The sequence below is a fragment of the Physeter macrocephalus genome, chromosome 4, assembly GCF_002837175.3.
Source record: "Physeter macrocephalus isolate SW-GA chromosome 4, ASM283717v5, whole genome shotgun sequence".
Lineage (NCBI taxonomy): Eukaryota > Metazoa > Chordata > Mammalia > Artiodactyla > Physeteridae > Physeter > Physeter macrocephalus.
In genome coordinates, this window is record NC_041217.1 from 89,677,264 (window position 1) to 89,698,136 (window position 20,873).

General features: G+C 38.1%; 1 protein-coding gene across 1 annotated transcript; it reads right to left on the reverse strand.

Moving 5' to 3' along the window:
• Nucleotides 1–14,570: 14,570 nt before the first annotated feature.
• PRMT6 (protein arginine methyltransferase 6) lies at nucleotides 14,571–16,175 on the reverse strand. The gene has a single exon (XM_007121266.2). The coding sequence runs from the start codon at nucleotides 15,906–15,908 to the stop codon at nucleotides 14,781–14,783; it is 1,128 nt and encodes a 375-aa protein (XP_007121328.1). The 5' UTR covers nucleotides 15,909–16,175; the 3' UTR covers nucleotides 14,571–14,780.
• Between the last annotated feature and the right edge of the window lie 4,698 nt (nucleotides 16,176–20,873).

Here is a 20,873-nt window from a genome sequence, read left to right on the forward strand (position 1 = left end):
ATCATGTTTTAAGACACATAGTAACTGGTTTTCCCAATTTTAGTGATTAGTACATTTGATTCTGAGCATGTCAGCCTGATTCCTTCAATATGAAATTCTCCATTAACCACTCCCACCCTAGTTTTAGCAACTATGGATAATCATTGCAGAGATCTATTATTTCATTGTGGGTTGCGAAATGATGATTTTTCTCATTCTATCATTTCTACTGCTTTATTTGCTGGAATTCTATAAATATTAAGAACTTTTCTTCACCAGTGGTAAAGAATCTGCCTTGCAATGCAGCGGATGTGGGTTTGATTCCTATTCAGGGAACTAAGATCCCACATGCCTCGGGGCAACTAAGCCCACGTGCGACAAACTACAGAGCCCACGTGCCCTGGAGCCTGTGCACCACAACTAGAGAAGAGAAAACCCGCACATCACAGCTAGAGAGAAGCGCACGCACCACAACGAAGAGCCCGCGCACTGCAAGGAAAGATACCGCATGCCTCAACAATGATCCCACGTGCCTGCCGGAACTAAGACCTGACGCAGCCAAAAATAAATTAAAAATTAAAAATGGTTTCAAAATATATTTTGGCAGTAAAGCCCTCAGTATTTACAGCCAATCAAATGTGCCAAAGATGTCATATGAGTCAAGACTGACCTCTAATTTTCTGGTTTGAATAACTAACTGGTGGATAGAGGTGCAATATACTGAGACAGGAAGCCTTTGTAGAAACCAGCCATGGGGGAAGATGAGATAACCAAGGAGATATTGTAGGAAGTAGAAAAATAGGGCCTCCATCTTGTTCATTACAATAACTTTTGAGATAAAAAGAGTTCCCAAAACAAGAAATGAGTTTTCTAAAATTTTAGAAATGGGAGAATATCTCAGCAAGGATTCAACCAGTTTCATATTTGAAATACCACATCTAGCACCCCAGTCATGTTGCAACAGTGACTCAGGCAGCAACGGCAAATGTTATTACAGCAGCACATTCGTCCTAAAAGTTAAGGGTCTGTCAGTATTTCCATTATAAGCTCCAATTTTCAGGGGTTTATAACTTGGCTATTTTCAAATCACATCAGGCTGAAACTTGCAAGTAATAAAACATTTTAAAAAATAGATTTAATGCATTTTTGTCAAGATCTAGTTAAAATATTGCCTAATATTTCTGTGATAAAGTGACCTACAGTTAATATATTGTGAGACAAATGTTTAATTAAAAACACTTCCTATTTTAAGGTTTCTGGAAATAATTACACTTTATAATAATGTTACATTTCAAATGGATAGATTAGATATGGATGGACCACAAACATTATACTGAAGCAATTTTAACACACTATAGCAGAACTTGGCATATGCATTTCAGTTTTGGATGAATTTTTTCCCAGTAAAACTTGTTGTAAATTGGTTAAGGTTTTATTTGAGGAACAGTAACATGTTCAATTTTATTTTATAAATAGATATATATATTTTTTTGCCAGACAGAACTTAGTCTCAAAGTTATTGTTCAATTAAAAATATACCGTCTTCTCTTTGGGATACAGTATTTTGATTTCCTTTTAGTAATAGAATTTTCTAGCATATGGGATGCCAAGTTCATCTAAGCCCTTTGTAAAATCAGTTAAGCTAGGAACTGTGCCTTAAAGTACAAAAACACTCTTCCCTTATGAGGAACAGGAAGAAACAGAGAGTGTTATAGAATAAAAACAATCAAATGCTATATCCTAGGCAAGGTGCAGCATGTAAAGATGAATAAGAAAAGTTCTTTGCCCTCAAGGACAACAGAACTACATGAAAGCAGACACAGGTAAGACTCCAAAGAGTGAAGCAGGTAAAGTATAATGAGAGATTGTGAAGAGATTCCTTCCATCAGGGAAGAAAAGGAAGTAGAACGGGAGGTGGAACTGAAGCAGGATCTTAAAGGTTGGACATGCAAAGGAAAAGGGACAAGATGGGCATTCTAGACAGGCAAGGGTGGCAGCATGAGCAAAGGAAAGGAGCCAGGAATTGCATGATGCTTACTGGGATGATACCACCATGTTTCTCAGGAACTGAATCACATTTACCCAGCAGATGTTACCTTCTGGGTCTGTTTCAAGTATTTCTACAAAGTCTGTGTGTGTGCACATGTATGCATATTTGATTAAGAGGGCAAATTAGTTGAACGCAAAATGGACCCCAATGGGTAAATTCCTTGATGATCAAATTTAATCCTAGAAAGAAACTTTCACATTAGGGGAAATTTACTCATGGATTCTTCCTTGTAGTGACAAAAATATTCCAGTCAAATATAGAGAAAACTGATATCATAAAAAAGTAATTTTTCTATATGTTTTTAAAAATGGCATTGGAAACATAACCCAAATGACTCAGTATCTATAAAATACTTGTCCCATTTTGTTTGGAGAATTTCATTCTTGGTTATAATCTCACTGAAAGAAACCTTTATGTGTGCAGAAATAAGGCCCACAGGATGCATTTATCCATACCATTTAAACATGAATTCAGCTATATTTTAATGTTTTCTTTCTGGAAATTAATACTGCATATTATTTGGATCAATTATCTAATATTTTCTTTTTTCAGGACTATCTTGAAACTTTTAAAAATTTGTGAACATCTGAAGTTTAAAAACAGTATTCATAAATTTTTAAATAAATTAATATTTAAATTTTAAAATCAATTTAAAAATATTAAAAATTGTACATTTTAAAATAAAATGTTTATTAATATTGAGAATAAATAATAATAAATACAAGCATTAAGAATATAACCAATCTTTTAATTTAAGAGAATAGTGTATGTCATACTGTCTTAGAAACAATTACCCATCATTAAAAAGACTGCATCCGAGTTGGCTTAGGCAGGAAAATAACTGATACAAAATAATACTTTTTTTTTTTTTTTTGCAGTACACGCGGGCCTCTCACTGTTGTGGCTTCCCCCTGTTGCGGAGCACAGGCTCCGGACGCGCAGGCTCAGCGGCCATGGCTCACGGACCCAGCCGCTCCGCGGCATGTGGGATCTTCCCGGACCGGGGCACGAACCCGTTTCCCCCGCATCGGCAGACGGACTCTCAGCCACTGCGTCACCAGGGAAGCCCAACAATACTTTTTGAATCTAAAGTATTAATAATGAAAAATTTTGCTTACACTGCTGGTCATATTGTTAGATTCTTTTCTTTCTCAGACATTTTGACCCTTCTGTATCTATCTTCTGGGCATTTTTTGACTTTCCAAACTGTCTCTCTCTCCCTTTCTTTTTGTTGAAAATCTATCTACTGCTGTTCTCCATGCATTTTCTTTTATGTAGCTTTCCCTCTTTCTCCCATGTAATCTATTATTAAACTTATACTTTTTCATACTTCTGAAATGCTGAGATAGTTTATGAAAAACATTGATCCAGCTTACGCTAAAAGTGAAATCTGGTAGCATTAAGAGCATTCTATGCTTTTACATTGAAAATAAAACAATTCTTACTTGAAGTTGGAAAAAAACAAAACATAAATTAAATAGGAATTAAATATCTAAATTTTTAAATTAAATAATGAAAATAAAAGATAATTTGGGAGTATTTCCCCAACTTTCAATTAGGAAAAATCTTCTTAGAAAAGAAACTCAGAAGCAATTACAAAACTACTAGATTTGGATTCATTAAAATGGAAAAGTTCTGAGTGACCCAAAATTAATGAAGTAAAGGAAATTAAATGAATGAATTATAACACATATGATAGACTACTCCTAATTAACAAAGATCCTCCCAATACCTGTAAAATTCAATAGGAAAATAGGTAAAATAAACAGTAAATTCACAGAAAATGAAATGCAAAGGACCAATGAATATAAGGAAAGAATCTCAACTGCTAGAAGTTAGGGTAATAAAATTAAACATAAGAAGCTAGCATTTTTACCCATAAGATTAAAAAAAAACAAGATCAATAAAATCTAGGTGAGTGAGGGTATCAAGAAACAGACTTTTTGAGATATTTTTGGTGGGAATCTGTATTATGACAACCTTTCATAAAGCAATCTACCAGAATTTATTAGAATTGAAAATAAGCAAAATACTTAGGGAAATCTATCCTAAAGATATGAAAATACCAGTATATGAGGTGATATTTATAAGGATATTAATTTGACATTTATTTATTCATTAATTTCTTGAGTGCATAAGAGAGAAAATAATTTTGTTCTCTATAAAATATAGATTTTTATTTGGAGAAAATCAATATAGAATTAAAGAAATGAATAAAATAATTTCAAGTGGTAATAGTGCTATTTGGAAGATAAAACATGTGGTGTGACAATTAAGTAAATTAAGAGTTGTAGAAGACAGCAGGATGCTATTTTTATAAAGTTCAAAAACAAGCATACATAAAAGTTGGAATGGAAAATACTCTAGGGGGTGAAACTATGGGTAATATGTTATTTTTTCTCATGTTTCTTGCAGTTTGAAATTTGCTGTGATCACCTTGCATTGCTTTCTTGATGAAAAATAAATACTACTAAAATAGATGAATTTTTTTCAAAATGGTTCTTAGTAAAATCCTATCAAAATATATTGGTATGTAGCCTCACTCTGTGGTTGCTGCCTCTTACTGTAGTCTCTCATAAAGTATATCTTTTATGAGCTTTACCCACTCAGAGCAGTAATTGAGAGGATCCTGCTTCTTTCTTTCCTCAAAGGAAGAAATGCAGACTCATGCTAATGCAAATGGACAAGATCAGGGGTGATCTCATGGCATAGACTGGGCAGCATGGATGATGACAGTGAATGAAGAGCACAGCAGTTTCCTTCAGTGGCCTTTTGGCAGTTTTGTAGGATCTTGTCCACTCAGGCCTGGTGGGGAAGAGAAGACTGGCAGATACTTGTCGAACAGTAGTTGGGGAGAAATCTGACTAAACTTGTTGTCAAAATATAGTCTTGGAAAAATGTTTTCATCATCTTTAACAAATTAGACCTTGGTTTTATTTTCATTCATTGTCATAGGTTTTAGTCTTTCTCTTTTGCTCATGGAAATCCTGAAAAACAAGCCAATCATTCTGAAAGTCCTATCAACACTTTCATTTGTCTAATGCCTTGCAAAATTTTATTTCTAGAGATTCAACCAACTTCCTCTGACAAGCTTTATTCTGTGTGCTCAGGAAAAATTGGGAGACCTAGGAGAAGGCTCAATGGCTATAAACTGGCTAGGAATTCTTCTAATAGTGTCAAGCTGAATCATTTGCACTATCCATTAGTGTTATTATCAGTATCCCAGGTATTACTAAAATTTCCACGTAGACAGTAGAAAGCCATTGATGGATCATGTTTGCAAATAACTCTCTAAGGAGCACTTGTTTCTCAAGCCATTGTCCTTGCCTAGAATGGCTACTCTGTCCTCTTATGTAAGTTCCATTTGATTTACAAGGTCCCTTTACTCAACAAATATTTATTGGATACCTACTTTGTGCCAGATAATGTTTTAGGCAATGTATAGACAATGATGAATGAGAGAGACAAGATTTCATTGCTTGTGAATCTTACGTTGTGAGAAAGACTATACACAAGTAAACAACTGAATTTCAGATAACAAGGGGAAAATGGTATCTGTGGTAGAAAAGAGGATTCTTTTCATCATGGTAATCAAGGAAAGCTACTCTGAGGTGACACTTGAGAAGAGAACTGAGAGAGAGAGAGTGGAACATGCAGTCTAATGAAAGAATGTTCTGCGTGGAAGGTCCCTCAGGGAGATCTTGCCATGATCGTGAATCAGCAAGATGTGGTTCCATTTCTCCATTTTCAGTGAGAAGCTCTGATTCTCCCATTGTGCAGTGACCAAACTCTTATAATAGCAACTGTCTCTGTGATTCATTTGTTATTGAAAGTATGTTATATTATCGTACTAGTTGTCTTTAAGAAGTTGAGATGCTTGCTCTCCACTTCAGACACAGCTCCTTCAGGATAGGGACCTTGTCCTATGCTTCTTGATATACCGAAACCAACAATAGTACTCTCATATAATAAGCATTCAGTAAACACCGATGATCATGATCTGATGTGATGATCTATGCCGTTATCATGTTTTCAGGGAGCATATCAACTCTTGACTAAAGACAAAGTTGGATAGAGGGTAGTGAGAGGTTCTGGCTATTTAAAAAATACATCTGATAAATATATAGTGGTTCTGAAAAAACAAACAAGCAAAACTTAAGAATATGCTGTTTAGAGATATATACACATATGGTAAAATTATGTATATAATTATATATTATATATATATTATATATAAGATACTTGGTTATGTTGAGTTATGCCTGTTATGTCCAAGTGGAGATGACAATTGAGCAGTTGAATATATGAGTCTGAAACTCAGTAGAAATGTCAGGGATGACAATATAAATTGGGGAGTCATCAGCATATAGATGGTACACTATTTAAAGTAATGAGACTGGATGAGATCACTTAGGAAGAGAATAGAAAGAAGGGCAAGTATAATTTGTAGTAGCAAAGAATTGCAAACAACTATTTATCAATAGAAAATTGGTTGAATAAATTATGGATTATGTATATCATACATTTTTATTTGCTCTTAATAAGTTATTTACACGTCTTGACTTCAAGGAATATTCAGGATATATATTTTGACCTAAAATAATTTTTGGAGTAATATGAATAATGTCTACATATTTGTAAAAAAACTACAAAAATATGTGTATGAGTCTACATAGTAGAAAGATACATTCTAAACTAGGAGAAATGGGAGATCAACTTTTTCCCTCTAAATATATTTGTATTTTATTCATGCAGTTTTTAAAAATATGATGATAAAGAGGGACATAAAACAAATGTGTCTTAACGATTTAGAATGTAAAGGAATCTTAGAATGGATATTTATGACAATAGCAATATCTTATCAGTAATCCACTTATTCTACTTTTTGTGACTTTGTATCCTTTCCCTTTTTTGGGGGTACATCTTCTCCCCCAGAACTTTCACTCTTAACCTTTTGCACTGTCGACCCTTAGCTGGGGGACTGCCCTTAGGCTGTGGAAACAGTTATGCCTGCCCACATGAGAGCTGGGAAGTGCCTAGGAATTTATGTCCCTCTAGGGTCAGTCATTAGCCAATGTCTGATGGGTGAGAAGGTTTGAATGTTGCAGAGATGCTCTGGAGACAGCATAGGTCACACATGTCCCTAATTAGGGAGCATCATGTGTAATCTATGCTGTCTCCAGAGCATCTCTGCAGGATTGAGACAAAGTTCCCTTTCTTGGGACTTGGCTTAATATCACATGGTAGCCAGATCTCCTTCCCTTCCTAGTTCTGCTTCCCAGCTGTCCTTCTAGCATTTTCTGGGAATACTTCCTGATAAACACTTTTACAAGATCCCAGTCTAAGACAGTGATGAGTCTATTTTAAGTGCCTACTGAAGTCACCTTAACTCTTGAGGACACAGGCATCATGGACAGGATATATAGTGTAGTAGTTTAGATGCTCAGAGTTTAGGTGATGAGCTCCAAGCTCTGGCACTTACTCTCCATGTGGCCTTGGGCAATTCACCCAACTCCATGCTTTGTTTTCTCATCTGTAAGATGGGATTGATAATAGAACTATTTTACAGAGCTATTTCAAGGAGTAAATAAAATAATGTACTTAAAGTGCATCTAGCACATGTTAGGCACTCAATAATTATTTAAAAACTAATAAAGATGCTTAATTTAAGTATCATGACTATTTATCTCTATGTATGCTGTGGCATGTCTGACAAAAGAAGTTTCTTTTACATGAAAATTTATGATATGAAGTTTTCCTCGGGATGAAAGCCACTCTTTATAGAACATTATTTTATTATGTATGACTCATATGAAGTAAACAAAGTTAATACATCATTGATTTTAATGGGACTTTTCATACTATGATTAATATGCCATTATTGCATAAAAACATTCTACATGCTGAGAAGTGTAGCTGGTGCATTAGAATATCATTTGGCATAAAGTTTCAGCATATGCTATTTTCACTATGTGCCCCTATGAATGCTTTATCATCTGGTATAAATCAGATAATGAATCAAAAAATGAAAAATTATATCTCCCTAACAACCATATCACACATTTTAGCACTGAATAATATATCATTTTAATGTCTTAAATAACATCACTATTTACGGGGGTAGTGCAATGACCACATCCTTTATTGGTCTAGTTTTACTTTTAAGAATATTGTCTTATTGAGCAACTCAATTGTTCTGTCTTCTAACTACATAGAGCACCAGCCTGAAGCCTATTTTTTCTTGGACCCAAGACCATGGAATTAATTTATATGTGAACCTATTTTATAATAATGTAGGGGCTCTATGAAAGTCCCCTGGTTGGGGTTTAAGCAAAGCTAGTGAATATTGAATTCTGTTTATTACAAACTGTACATTTCCTGCTAGTTTCTAATTTCATTTCATATTAAAATCCCCTTGTTGTAATTGCTGTCATTCTCTCTCTGTTTTCCCCTAATTATTCTAACTAGAGTAAATTCTCAGTTCTTCAGGAACTGTGTATTTAATCTGTGGATTTTCCAAATCCTCTTTTTAATTCTTTTACTGTATATACTTACCCATTTAAATGTTTCCTATTTTTATAATTCACCAGATGATAAATAATGGTAGAGTGAGTTTGCATTAAAATAAGGAGTTTGTTATCTTTATAGAAATTCCTGGTAAAAGTCTGGCTCCAGTGAATGCATAAAATGAATTTTTTTACCATTTGGGGTTCTTAATCCTTTCTCTAACATCATATATAAGTTAAAGTTAAAACTCTGCACTTTGTTCTTAAATATAATAGTTTTACCAAGAGCAAAACTGCAAGTGTTTTTTTAAAAAAGGTCTAATGTCATCCCACTCCATACCACCCATTACTAAGCTGCACATCACTTGAGATAATGGAGGTTGGAAGGGTTTGTTCATAAATTTGAGACGATTAGGAAGTTCTTACATAGAAGACTGAATAAGTTTAGAATATAAGCTGAAAAGAGAGATTAAGGACAGGTATCAAAATAAGCAATTATTATTATTATTATTATTTTTTGTGGTACGCGGGCCTCTCCCTGTTGTGGCCTCTCCCGTGGCGGAGCACAGGCTCCGGACGCACAGGCCCAGCAGCCATGGCTCACTGGCCCAGCCGCTCCGCGGCATGTGGGATCTTCCCAGACCAGGGCACGAACCCGTGTCCCCTTCATCGGCAGGCGGACTCTCAACCACTGCACCGCCAGGGAAGTCCGCAATTTTTTTTTTTTCTCGCAATTATTTTTAATCGATCAAAATAATCTTAGTTATGTTCTGAGCCCATGACTTCAGAAAAGCTTACCCTAAGTATATTGTGATGTAGGCAAAGTGTATGCATGGGAATCCTAACCTTTATTTATGTGCTTCTCTCCTAACTTTCAGGTCTCTGACCCCAAGGTGTTTTTTATGCTACCTTTGGCTCTAGAAAAATACCGATTATCCTCAATCCCACTATCTAACCACCTTCTGAATATTCAACTATTTTCCTTCCACTCTACACAGGCCAGAATTTCTATTCCCCTTTCCTGTTGAATCTTTCCTGGTGACCAAAATAATAAAATAAATAGATTCATGCTGAAGGGTGGTTACAGCCACCTGTAAGTCTTCCACTCCATTCCATTTTCCTTTAAAAAAACCCACATTGAAAAGATCCATAAACCCAATGGAATTTTGAAGTACTTTATAATTTCTGGAAATCAAACAAAGGACAGAATGTTGTGCTACAGTGCATGTTTCTGTAAAATAATGAACTCAAATAATATTGGTAAGTAGACGAACAATGTCAAAACATAATGTGGAAGTTGATTGATTCATATGTGATCATTCCCATCATTAATATTTAACACCACCAGGTAGCACCCACAGAACACAAAGTACACATACACAAGTAAATGCATCTAGCCAAAGAGGAATATGTCACACCCTACATTCTTCCTCTTGGCTCTGTTCAGCCACATGCTCTATGCCCTAGAGAAGTTTAAGCTTTCTCCCCATCTTCGTGCATTTTGCTTTGTCTCTGTAACTCTTCCTTATGCTCTTTCATCAAACTGTCTTATTTACTGCAATGTTTATTTATTAGGGTTAACATCTTTTAAAATTGCTACTATTTTTAATAGAATTAGTGTTCTTAGTGCTCTTGGTTACAAAATTTCATAAGTTGTGATGGTCCACCCACCTAATTTTTCCTTAAGTTTATTTTTAGTGTATAATATTGCAGAATGTGAAGGTTTTTACAAATACATATATCACGTGACTCCAGGAATGCCAGCAAAATATTTTAAAATGTGTGGGGAGGATTTCTTTCCATTTCACTTTCCTTTTTCTGTCCTTCCTTTCCTTGAAGGGGACAGCCTATAGAAAGAGTAGGAGGAATTCTGCCCCCCCACCCCGCCCCCAGTTCTATGTATTCTAAATTTCTAAGTGATCGTTTTCAGAGTTAAATACTATCCAACTGAAATCTTACCAGTCTTTCCCCAAAGTTATTACTATCAATAATGATGAATTTAATTATCAAAGCTCTCCAAGGAGCACAATTCCAATGCTACTGTTGATGTCTTAATTTTTATGAAAATTCTCTTTGTGTTTAGTTACGTTTAGATTCTTTGTTTCAGATCTTTCCCTACAAGCACATATATGAGAAACAGTCTCATTATGTCCTTCCTTCTTCTTTATCATCACTTTAAATGATTTTCACACGCTTTTGGAAGGGCTTTGGCAATCTACAACTCTACAGTGTGTTTAAGATGCAATTAGGGCCTGTTCTAGGCTTACAAAGAGCTGCAGAATATTCAAGGTTTCCTCAAGATTGTCTACATGTCTGAGTTTGTCACACATTCAGAAATCTTGACTCTACAAAGTGTAAAATGCTGTAGGTTGGCTAAAAGGATGGGATCCAATTAGCTTTCCATCCATATGAACAACTTTGGACATCACATTTCATAGAAAATAAAGGGGGCATACATCAGGGTCCTCTGGCCTTTTCTCCAACCTCCTCACCCTCAGAACTATTGCCAGGTATTCCGAAAAGGAGGAAAATATCTTAATGCCAGAAAGTATTAGACGAGAACAAAGATACATAAATTCCAACAAAACATTAATATTTATTGAGAGGGATAAATCAAGAAAAAAATGGGCTATGGAAATGAAGCCAGATATAAAGCTAAAAACAAAAGGCGCAAGTGAACTATAAGTTTGGCTCAATTTTCTAGTAGCCAGTGTGAGAAGGGTCATCTACCCAAAATATTGTGTCTGTTAGCTGAAACAAACCAGTTATATAGAGGACATAGATTTATTTTTGGAACTAACACCATAGAGAAATTTTTCTCTGAGGAGCTCATAATCTATGTGATGATAAGGAGTATTTTTGCACTTGGGCGAAATTTTAAGAATGAAATTGATAAGAGGGCTGGCTTCCTCGCCTTGCTTCAGCAGGGCTAAAATTTAGTTGGAATGAAATCTTTCCAGGATAAAGAACGAATGCAGATTATTGATGTAGGTTATTCTACTCCCCGCCATACCCCAGCTTTTTGAGAGTAGGATTTGCTTACTTAACTGTTAGATAGTTGGTGTTTATTAAATCATTAAATGAATGACCGCCTGGTCAGATGTCTCTCTGCTGTCCAGCATCAAGTACCAAGTAGAATGGCAGAGTTTTTCTACCTTTGCTACTATGTTGAGGATTCAGTCTCCTGGGGGGCCTCAGAAAGTGCCACATTTGATTAGCTCTGTCAGGGGAATGGGAACAGGTAATGCTTCGTGAGTGCCTAGTATTTGTCAACCTGAAGATCCTATATACTGAAGGTGGTGGCTCTTTGAGGCCTGTGAGACAGGTCTCCAGTGAGACTTCCTTAATCTAAGGGGTCTTTTGTGGGTTAGGAATCGAAAGACTTGTGTTAAACTGTCAAGAATTAGTTACGTAACCTTAGGCTAAATCCTTCAAAATCTGTGTAACTCTTTTTTCCTAGTATGTAAGGTGAAGATAATTATCTGCCCTCCCTAACACCTATACCACCCAGTCTTTTGTCCATTATTTTTTGTTTATTTTACTTTCTGGTTTATCCTATGAACATACCTATTTGAAGGAGAAATTATGTTTTACTGGTTTATATCCTAAGCACTTTACACAATGACTATTATATTGTATACCGAATAAAATGTCCATTGGTCCAGTGAGTTAATGAAAATATCTGGATGTAAGATCTTTGAGGAAAGCAGGTGGAACTTCACCATGTTTTTCTCTCCTTAGGGCTGGTAGTTTCTTCCTGTGACACAAATGACCCTAAGCAATCAGTACCAGTTCATACAGAGCTTGGACAGTGCCTGAATGTTGGTGCATCTCACAACCTCATCCTTCTGGAAGAATCCTCACTTCAGGGCTTAGGCTCCTTTGGATCATCTGGTGTCCAGTGTCATACATTGCTCGTCATATACGGCCATGTTCGTACTGTCAAACAACACCTGTAAAAAAATCAAAATGTTGACTAATTTATTCTGTATCACATTTTCTATGTGTCCAGCTGCTCCAGGTCTACATATTACTTTTCCGCAATTACAACAGCAAGAAGTTATTGAGATCTTATTATGTACCAGGCACTATGTGCTTGCATGTATTAACTCATAGTATCCTCACATTTCTATAGGGCAGGTATGATTGTTACACCATTTGCATGACAGCACTGAAGAAACAGAGGTTAAGTATTTTGCCCAGTCACACAGAGTGGTGGAGCCTAGATTCCAGCATGAGCTGTCTGGCTCGAGTCCAAGATTTTAACCACTGTACTATGTTGCCACATGACTAATGGCTTTAGCTGTATTTTTATGATAACCCATCTTACTTTGGGGAAACAGTAACAATAAGAATTTTAAATTCTGTGTAATTATGAAATACTTACCTTTTACTTCTACAGTTACCCAAAGTTTTAACTGGTGTTCCCTTTGTGTGCTTATACTGGCAATACTGTACCCATACAGCAAAGGGATTGTTATAGGAAGTTAAAACAAACACCAGAAATCTACTCAAAACTGTCACTAAAATGCTAAATAAATAAATGTTCAACTTAAAATACAGTTGACCCTAACATAAGGAAGTAATTTATACCTCTAGCTTAAACCAGGCCTAGCTTGCTATGACTGTACCATTTACATGAGCTAACTATCCTAACATCAACATGTGACAACTATAACAGGTGACAACTATAAATGTATTACTTGCTATTCAAGGATCTTGTAAAGTTGATGATTTTGTACAGGTATGTTTCCCTTCATAATGGTAGATCTCATGTGTTGATACCAAATTTTAGAAAATTAGTTGTAATACTTGAATATTTTAATAAGCAATGAATAAAGGAGAAAACTCAGTTAAAATAACAGAACTGCGTTAGAGTACTTCAGACCAGTTTTTCACACCCGTTTTCTATTAGCATACAAAAGCTACTAGTATGAAAAAACCAAACATTAAGCATAGTTGAATTATCCTTAAGCTATATTCTGTAGGGGCTGTAACACGGTTTTTAAGAATATTAAAAAAGGTGAAATCTATAACTCAAAGAGTACACAAGACTTACTTCATCTATAAAAATAGAGCGAATGCCAATGCTTTATTTGCCACAGAGATAAGGAGGGAAACATCGGTAAAATAAATTTGATAACATGACTCACACTTCATTACAAATGATTTTCCAAAATTCACAACTTTCACATTCAGCTGAGCTAAAAAGAAAAAAACAAACCCCCCCAAAACACTAAAAAACTTTCACTTGATGAAAGTAGGCCAAATCACATGATCCCTCTGAATGAGGGAGTTTAATTTTCTAGCTGAGAAAATATTTTCCGCAATTTAGTAAGCTTAAATAATTCACCCATGATGATAAATAAGCCCTTGGGTCAGGATCAGAAGAAACCTCCTGTATCAGCTTATTTTAAAGAAGTACACAAAAATTTTATTATGGAACATTTTCTTGGTTAAATCTTAAGAGTAAAGACAATTAAAACATCCATACTACTTCACCATCTTTCAGGTCTTTTTCTCCTAAATGTACCTTCTAGATTTCTTAGGTGTGCTGTACAATTTCTTAGGGTGCTAAAGTTGATGAACACCTTACTCCATTAAGTGAAATAAAACTTCACTTAATGGAGTAAGGTGTTCAACTTTAGCACCCTAAGGAAGTAGTAAGTGTTATTTAAACTTTGTCCTCATTCTCCTCTTCCAAGTTACCAGTAGTAAAATTTATTTAAAAAACAAGAAGAAAGAAACACCGTAGCCTAGAGGCACCTGGGAAGGGAGGGAATATGGCTCTGGAGAGATATTAGTCATATTGGAGATTTATGGAGTCTAATTATAAACCCCTTTACCCCCTCCCTGGTTTTAGACTTAGGGTGTGAGGTGTCTGGGATGTGCATGGAGCCTTCACAAACTGACATTTTCTTCCTTTTTTTTCCCCTTTTTTGCATGAAACAAAAAAATACAAGTGCTTGGTACTACGTGCTTTTGAGGCTTAAAGGGCCATTAATAAACACGCTGTTTCGGTCGTTGAGGGGGATCGAAATCACTTTTTAATAAATATCGCCAGAATAATCTCCTCGAAGGGAGAATGAAGTTATTCTCCCTCCCCAGGAGCCCTAGGGGGAAAGGGAGACGGAAGATAATGTCCCCTACTTGCACGTGAGATTTCCCTTTCTCCTCCGACCCCCCTCCGCCTCTACCGCGCAGGTCTGGCCGCCTCGGGAGGTAGCTGGGAGAGAAGGCCACGCTCAGTCCTCCATGGCAAAGTCTTTGGTCTTTTCCTCCTGGTCGCCCACTTTGTAGCGCAGCAGCACGCGTAGGTGACGGTGGTTGTCCTGGGAGGGCAGCAGCGTGATCTCTCCGGAAACGTCCGTATCTTGCTCCACTTGCACAGGCTCGTTCAGGTAGAGGAGTGCCTGCTTCCAGTGCGTGACTGGGTGAAAAGGCGAGGTGGACAGCACCAGGGGTTTCTCCGAGTCCCCTCCGGGGAAGGTCACCTGGAACCAGATGGCAAAGCCGTGCATGTGAGCCGAGCCGTAGCAGCTGAAGCGGAAGCGCCCACCCACCCCCGCCTCCAGCTCCTGCTCCAGGCCGGCGCGGGCCAGCTCCAGCTGAGCAAAGCACTGCGGCCGGGCCAGCACATCCTCGCCGGACAGGCCTTGCACCACGATTTCTGAGTGGCCCATGAGGCAGCGCGTGGCGAAGCTCTCCAGGCAGCTCATGTCCACACCGTAGAGCTGCTTCATCTGGCTCCAGAAGCTTAGGCGCAACTCCAGCATCTGGTCGCTGATGGGCGCCACGAAGAGCTCGGCGGAAGCCGGCAGTAGAAGACCGCCCTCCTTCAGCCACTTGGTCCGCGCGTGGAGCACAGAGCTCAGCATGGACTCGTGCAGGAGTCCGCAGCCCATCCACTCGCTCACGATGGCATCCACCTGCTCCGGCAACTCCACCGTCTCCACCGGCCCCGGCAGGACGTGCACCCGGTCCTCCAGCCCGTTGAGCCGCACCACCTCCCGGGCCTGTTGCCAGATGTCGCTGGCCTCCACCGCGTACACGCGCCGGGCTCCGGCCTGGGCACAGAAGATGCTGAGAATGCCGGTGCCCGCGCCCACGTCCAGCACGGTCTTGCCCCGCAGCGCTGCCCAGTTCCGCAGGATGCCCAGGCGGTAGGCATCGGTGCGGACGCGGTCGGCAATCATCTCCTCGTGGACCGATACATCCGAGTAGCACTGGTAGTACAGCTGGTCCCGCTCCCGCCTAGTCCTCCGGGGTCGTGGCAGGGCCACCTCCAGCTCTCCGCCATCTTCCTCTTCAGTTCCCTCCCCTCCTTCGCCGCCGCCCCCCGACTCAAGCTTTCTTCTCTTGGGCTGCGACATCTTGGCGGCTCGGGCCGGCACCCGGCGTGCGTTGCGCGACGCGGCGCGAGCTCTAGGAAGCGGGGGCTTCTGGTATTTGTAGTGCGCGCTCGTGCCGCCCGCTTCTGGCGGGGCACCGGGCGAGTGCCCGCCAGATGCCTCTGGGCTGTACTCTGCTCTTTTACCTGCTGCTTTGGTGTCGTGGAATCCCTCTCCCACCACCCGCACCCATATTCTATGATTCTTTACGTTCCTCCTCCTTCCCTTAGATCCTCGATTCTCTTTTGCTTTCACTCCCTTCCTGAAGTGGACACGCCCACTTAAAACTAATAAAACCATGTTTTGTCATGTCTACTCAACTCCCAGATTTTTTATTACACAGAATTATCTGGGCGGCACCGTTCATACACTACCGCCTCATCTGGACAGTTGCAACTCTTAGAGATCTCCAAACGTGGAGATTTGGAAATTGCACCACGTATTTTTCTTCTCTGTTTTCAGGGGAGTTAGGATGCAAAGGTGTAAATGGAACAAAGTAAAAACCAACAGTGTAAAACCCTGTTTCGGATTCCAGTGAGACCACGAATTAATGGAACGATTAGGGCAAGCTATATAACTACTCTCGCTTTCAGTTATCCATTCACCAGCAACAAAGAATCTTCAATGCCGTTGAAAAATGAAGTTTCTGGTCTCTATTTTAGCAGATGGTTACTTGGCTTTTAGTCCTGCTCTGGTAATTCTGTGGCTCATTCAAGAGTTAAATCTTGGAAAGGTTCAAACCAAGGAGCAATTGAAAAGCAACAGTGGTGTGATACAGTGAAACCCATTGCCAGGTGTATTCTGGTAACCAATTATTTTTTCCCCCCCAGAGGTAACTGAATCCTTCATCCCCTGTGATCACTTCTTGCTTCAACTCATTTTTTCCTGTGTGTCTCCTTGTCTGGGTGAGATTGGTACTCCCCTCTTCCTCTTTCATTTTCCTTTCAGTCAACTATCAGCTGTTAATCTCTTTCCTCTTGGTTGTTCATAGTAGAAATAAAATACATTTTAAAATACATGTGATGTCTATATGGGTGTCTGTGTTCTTCACAAGTAAGGTGAGAAAAAATTTTCTCCCAGCTTAAAAAAATCACATGAAGAAAATTGACATTTATTTTCTTGTAGTCTCAAACTATGTCTTTTAAACAAATGAGCCTGTATTCCTTATCTGGGGGAAAAGATCCTTCACCTCATTCTCTCTATTACTCTGTCATTGAATGAAATAGGCTGATTGACCTGACATCCTCAGCTGTACTTCTAACTCAGGGCTTTCTGGCTGCTCATAAGAATCCTCTGTGGAGCTCTATGCCAGTGTCCCACTTCAAACTAATTAAATCAGAACCACACCAGTGGAGCTTGCGCATACAGTTTTAAAAGTTACCCAGGGAATTTGTGCAGCCAGAGTGAGAAATGTTCGTAATGATTTTAGTTAAATCTTGCTCCATTATTTTCATTGGGTAAATTATCTTTTTTCGGTGGCCTGGGCTCAACCATTTAGGGCTAAAAATCCTCAGAGCATTTCTTCTCTGCCCAGTTTGATATCTTGTTTTAAGAAAATAGAGGCCCAGAGCAGGACATGGGATTAGAGTTGAAAATGTGACTACTTCAATATATTACTTCTTGGCTGTTAATTAGTGTATACTTCTCCCATTCTTTCCGTCCTCAAAATCTTTTCCTCCCTCTTTTAAATGCATTGACTCCTCTACCCTATTTCCAATTCACTGAATTGTGGTCTTTTTTTTTTCGGTACGCGGGCCTCTCACTGTTGTGGCCTCTCCCGTTGCGAAGCACAGGCTCCGGACGCGCAGGCTCAGCGGTCATGGCTCAGCGGCCATGGCTCACGGGCCCAGCCGCTCCACGGCATGTGGGATCTTCCGGGACCAGGGCACGAACCCGTGTCCCCTGCATCGGCAGGCGGACTCTCAACCACTGCGCCACCAGGGAAGCCCGACTTGTGGTCTTTTTTAAGAAATATCTTTTTTAAGAAATATAAGTTTTGTTGGTTCTACTTCCAAAATATATCTGAGTCCATCTTCTTTTCTCCTTATCCACTGCCTACACCCTAGTCTAATTTCCCATTTTTGCTTGTATGGAAATCAGTCTCCTAAGATATCTCTCAACTTCTAATCATACTCCTATCTAATCCATTCTCCACGGAGCTACAAGAATGCGTTTTTAAAAATCTAAATTGGACCATGTCATTCTCCAGTAACGTCTTCTTCCAGTTACTGAAACAATCCAGTAACTTCAAGTAACTTCCCATCTTATCTCATACTTCTCTTCCCAACTCCCTGTTGGGCTCAAGATACACAGGCCTTCCATCTTTTTTCTGTCTTAAGTCTTTACATATGCTCTTCCAGGACCTGGAAAATTGTTTTTCTTCTTAGAACTTCACTTCAGTGGCTCCTCATCTGTCAGGCCTCAACTTAAATATTACCGCCTAAGAAGGTCCTTCCCTGGCTACTTTAAATACTATTTTCTAACTCAAGACACTGTTTATTTCCTTCATAGCTTTTATTATTAGCTGAGGGTATGTAATTTTTCTATTTGTTTTTTGTAAAATATAAACTCCAGGAGACTTGGACTTTTGTTTCCCCGTTATTGTAGTTCCTAGCACTAGAACAGAGCCTGACATGTATAGCGTGTTTAATAGTCTTCAATGAAGACTGTTGTGGAAGCAATTAAATTGTTATTCATAGGGGAAGGAGAAGAGAGTTTTGCTTTTTGTAGTTCCATGTGAAAATTTGACTCTGGTAAACTCTGAGGTAAATCCAGATATAAATCAAATTTAGGATAATCCCAGATGTGAGATGATTTCCTTTCCAAACTCTCATAACCCTTTTAGATAGAAAATGGTAAACCCTAATTTTATGCCCAGATTAGAGAGAAAATGGCCTGTGGCACTTTCCTTTCCTGCACTCTGGCTTGATACAGAGAGCGATTTCTTTACTCGTTTTTTCTACCACACTGAGTTGTTTTAAGTAAGAAGGAGACCAGACCATAGTCCTTCTCTAAGCCTTGCAGCTCAGCAGCTAACCACCTGGATGGGAGAAGAATTGGGGCTGTGCTGGCAGAGTGTTCTTTGTGTTTTCATGCCGGTGGTCTACTCACCACATCTATTCAACATGCAAACCCAATGTTTTTCAAACAAATGGATCTTGAAATTGATTTAATACACCTTCACCAGCATTAAAAAAAATAGAATAGAAAATACCAAATACATAAAATGAATAAAGGTGAGTATTACTTCATAAAACTTGTTTCAGTTAAGTATACTATATATATATATTTCTTGCTACAGATTACAGTTAAAAGTTATTCTTCAAAAACTGTAAACTTTGATATTTTTGTAACTTTGCTTTGAGTATGGTACTCCTTTGTCCTCTCACTTATCTTTTTAGGTAGTCCTCAAATGTTATCATTTTTTGGTAGCTTTTCAACCAGTCTGTGGCCCAGTAATCCTTATATATAACTTTTTTCACTCATCCTGTTGTACCAAAGCTATTTGTACATCTGGCTTTTCCATGCTAGACAATGGACATTTGAACACCAAGATTTTTATATTTCTCACTTTTATATTAAGAATCTAGCATATTGTGCTGGAATCTGAACCATTTGCACATTCCAGATTGGCAGTCCTGAGTACACACAGGATCATAGATGTGTTTTGTATGACTGTGAGAACCATGGTCGATTTCTGCATCACACACATTCATGCATTTATCCAATCATTCATTTATTCAACAAATATTCTGGACTTCTACTCTGCACTAAGTATTCCAGAAACAGGGGACATATCAATAAACAAAAAGACAAAAATCCTTACTCCTAAAGAGCTTATATTTTTGTATTAATGTTATGTTATCTATTAATCTTATGTTTTTGTTTCTGTTTTTACTTAAGTATTACACTGCTTTTAACTATCAACTTTCTTTCTTGTATTATTTTACCTTGGGTCCTGATGTGATTTCCTCCCACAAATACTTATTTCTAATTTCTTTTCCTCTTTAATTTGAAGGTCTGTTGTTTAAAAATATGTTTTAAAGCCTAGTATATAGAGCTGCAATGAACGTTGTGGTACTTGACTCTTTTTGAATTATGGTTTTCTCAGGGTATATGCCCAGTAGTGGGATTGCGGGGTCGTATGGTAGTTCTATTTTTAGTTTTATAAGGAACCTCCATACTGTTCTCCATAGTGGCTGTATCAATTTACATTCCCACCAACAGTGCAAGAGGGTTCCCTTTTCTCCACACCCTACCAGCATTTATTGTTTGTAGATTTTTTATTGATGGCCATTCTGACTGGTGTGAGATGATACCTCACTGTAGTTTTGATTTGCATTTCTCTAATGATTAGTGTCGTTGAGCATCCTTTCAAGTGTTTGTTGACAATCTGTATATCTTCTTTGGAGAAATGTCTATTTAGGTCTTCTGCCCATATTTAGATTGGGTTGTTTTTTCTTTTGATATTGAGCTGCATGAGCTGCTTGTAAATTTTGGAGATTAAACCTTTGTCAGTTGCTTCATTTGCAAATATTTTCTCCCATTCTGAGGGTTGTCTTTTCAGAGGGAGGAGATATGGGGATATATGTATACATATAGCTGATTCACTTTGTTATACAGCAGAAACTAACACAACATGGTAAAGCAATTATACTCCAATAAAGATGTTAAAAAAAAAAAAGCCTAGTATAAGAGTTGAAAGTAGTTCCTTTAGAATTTCAAGAATTAATTATAATTCTCAAAGTGTGTGTTGGGAAAGGGTAAAGGAACAATGACGAACAATGTTATAAATATCTCTTTGACATGAATATTCATTAAATGATGTAGTTCTTGCCATGGTGCAGTTACTTGGAAGCTGCCAGCATAGAAAGAGGCACTTCTGTCAAAAAAGATCCTTTATAGAAAATGAACACAAAAGGTGGTGATTTTTGTATTTAAACAAAT

Coding starts and splice junctions, on each gene's coding strand:
- PRMT6 (XM_007121266.2), bottom strand. CDS start 15,908: ATGTCGCAGCCCAAGAGAAGAAAGCTTGAGTCGGGGGGCGGCGGCGAA.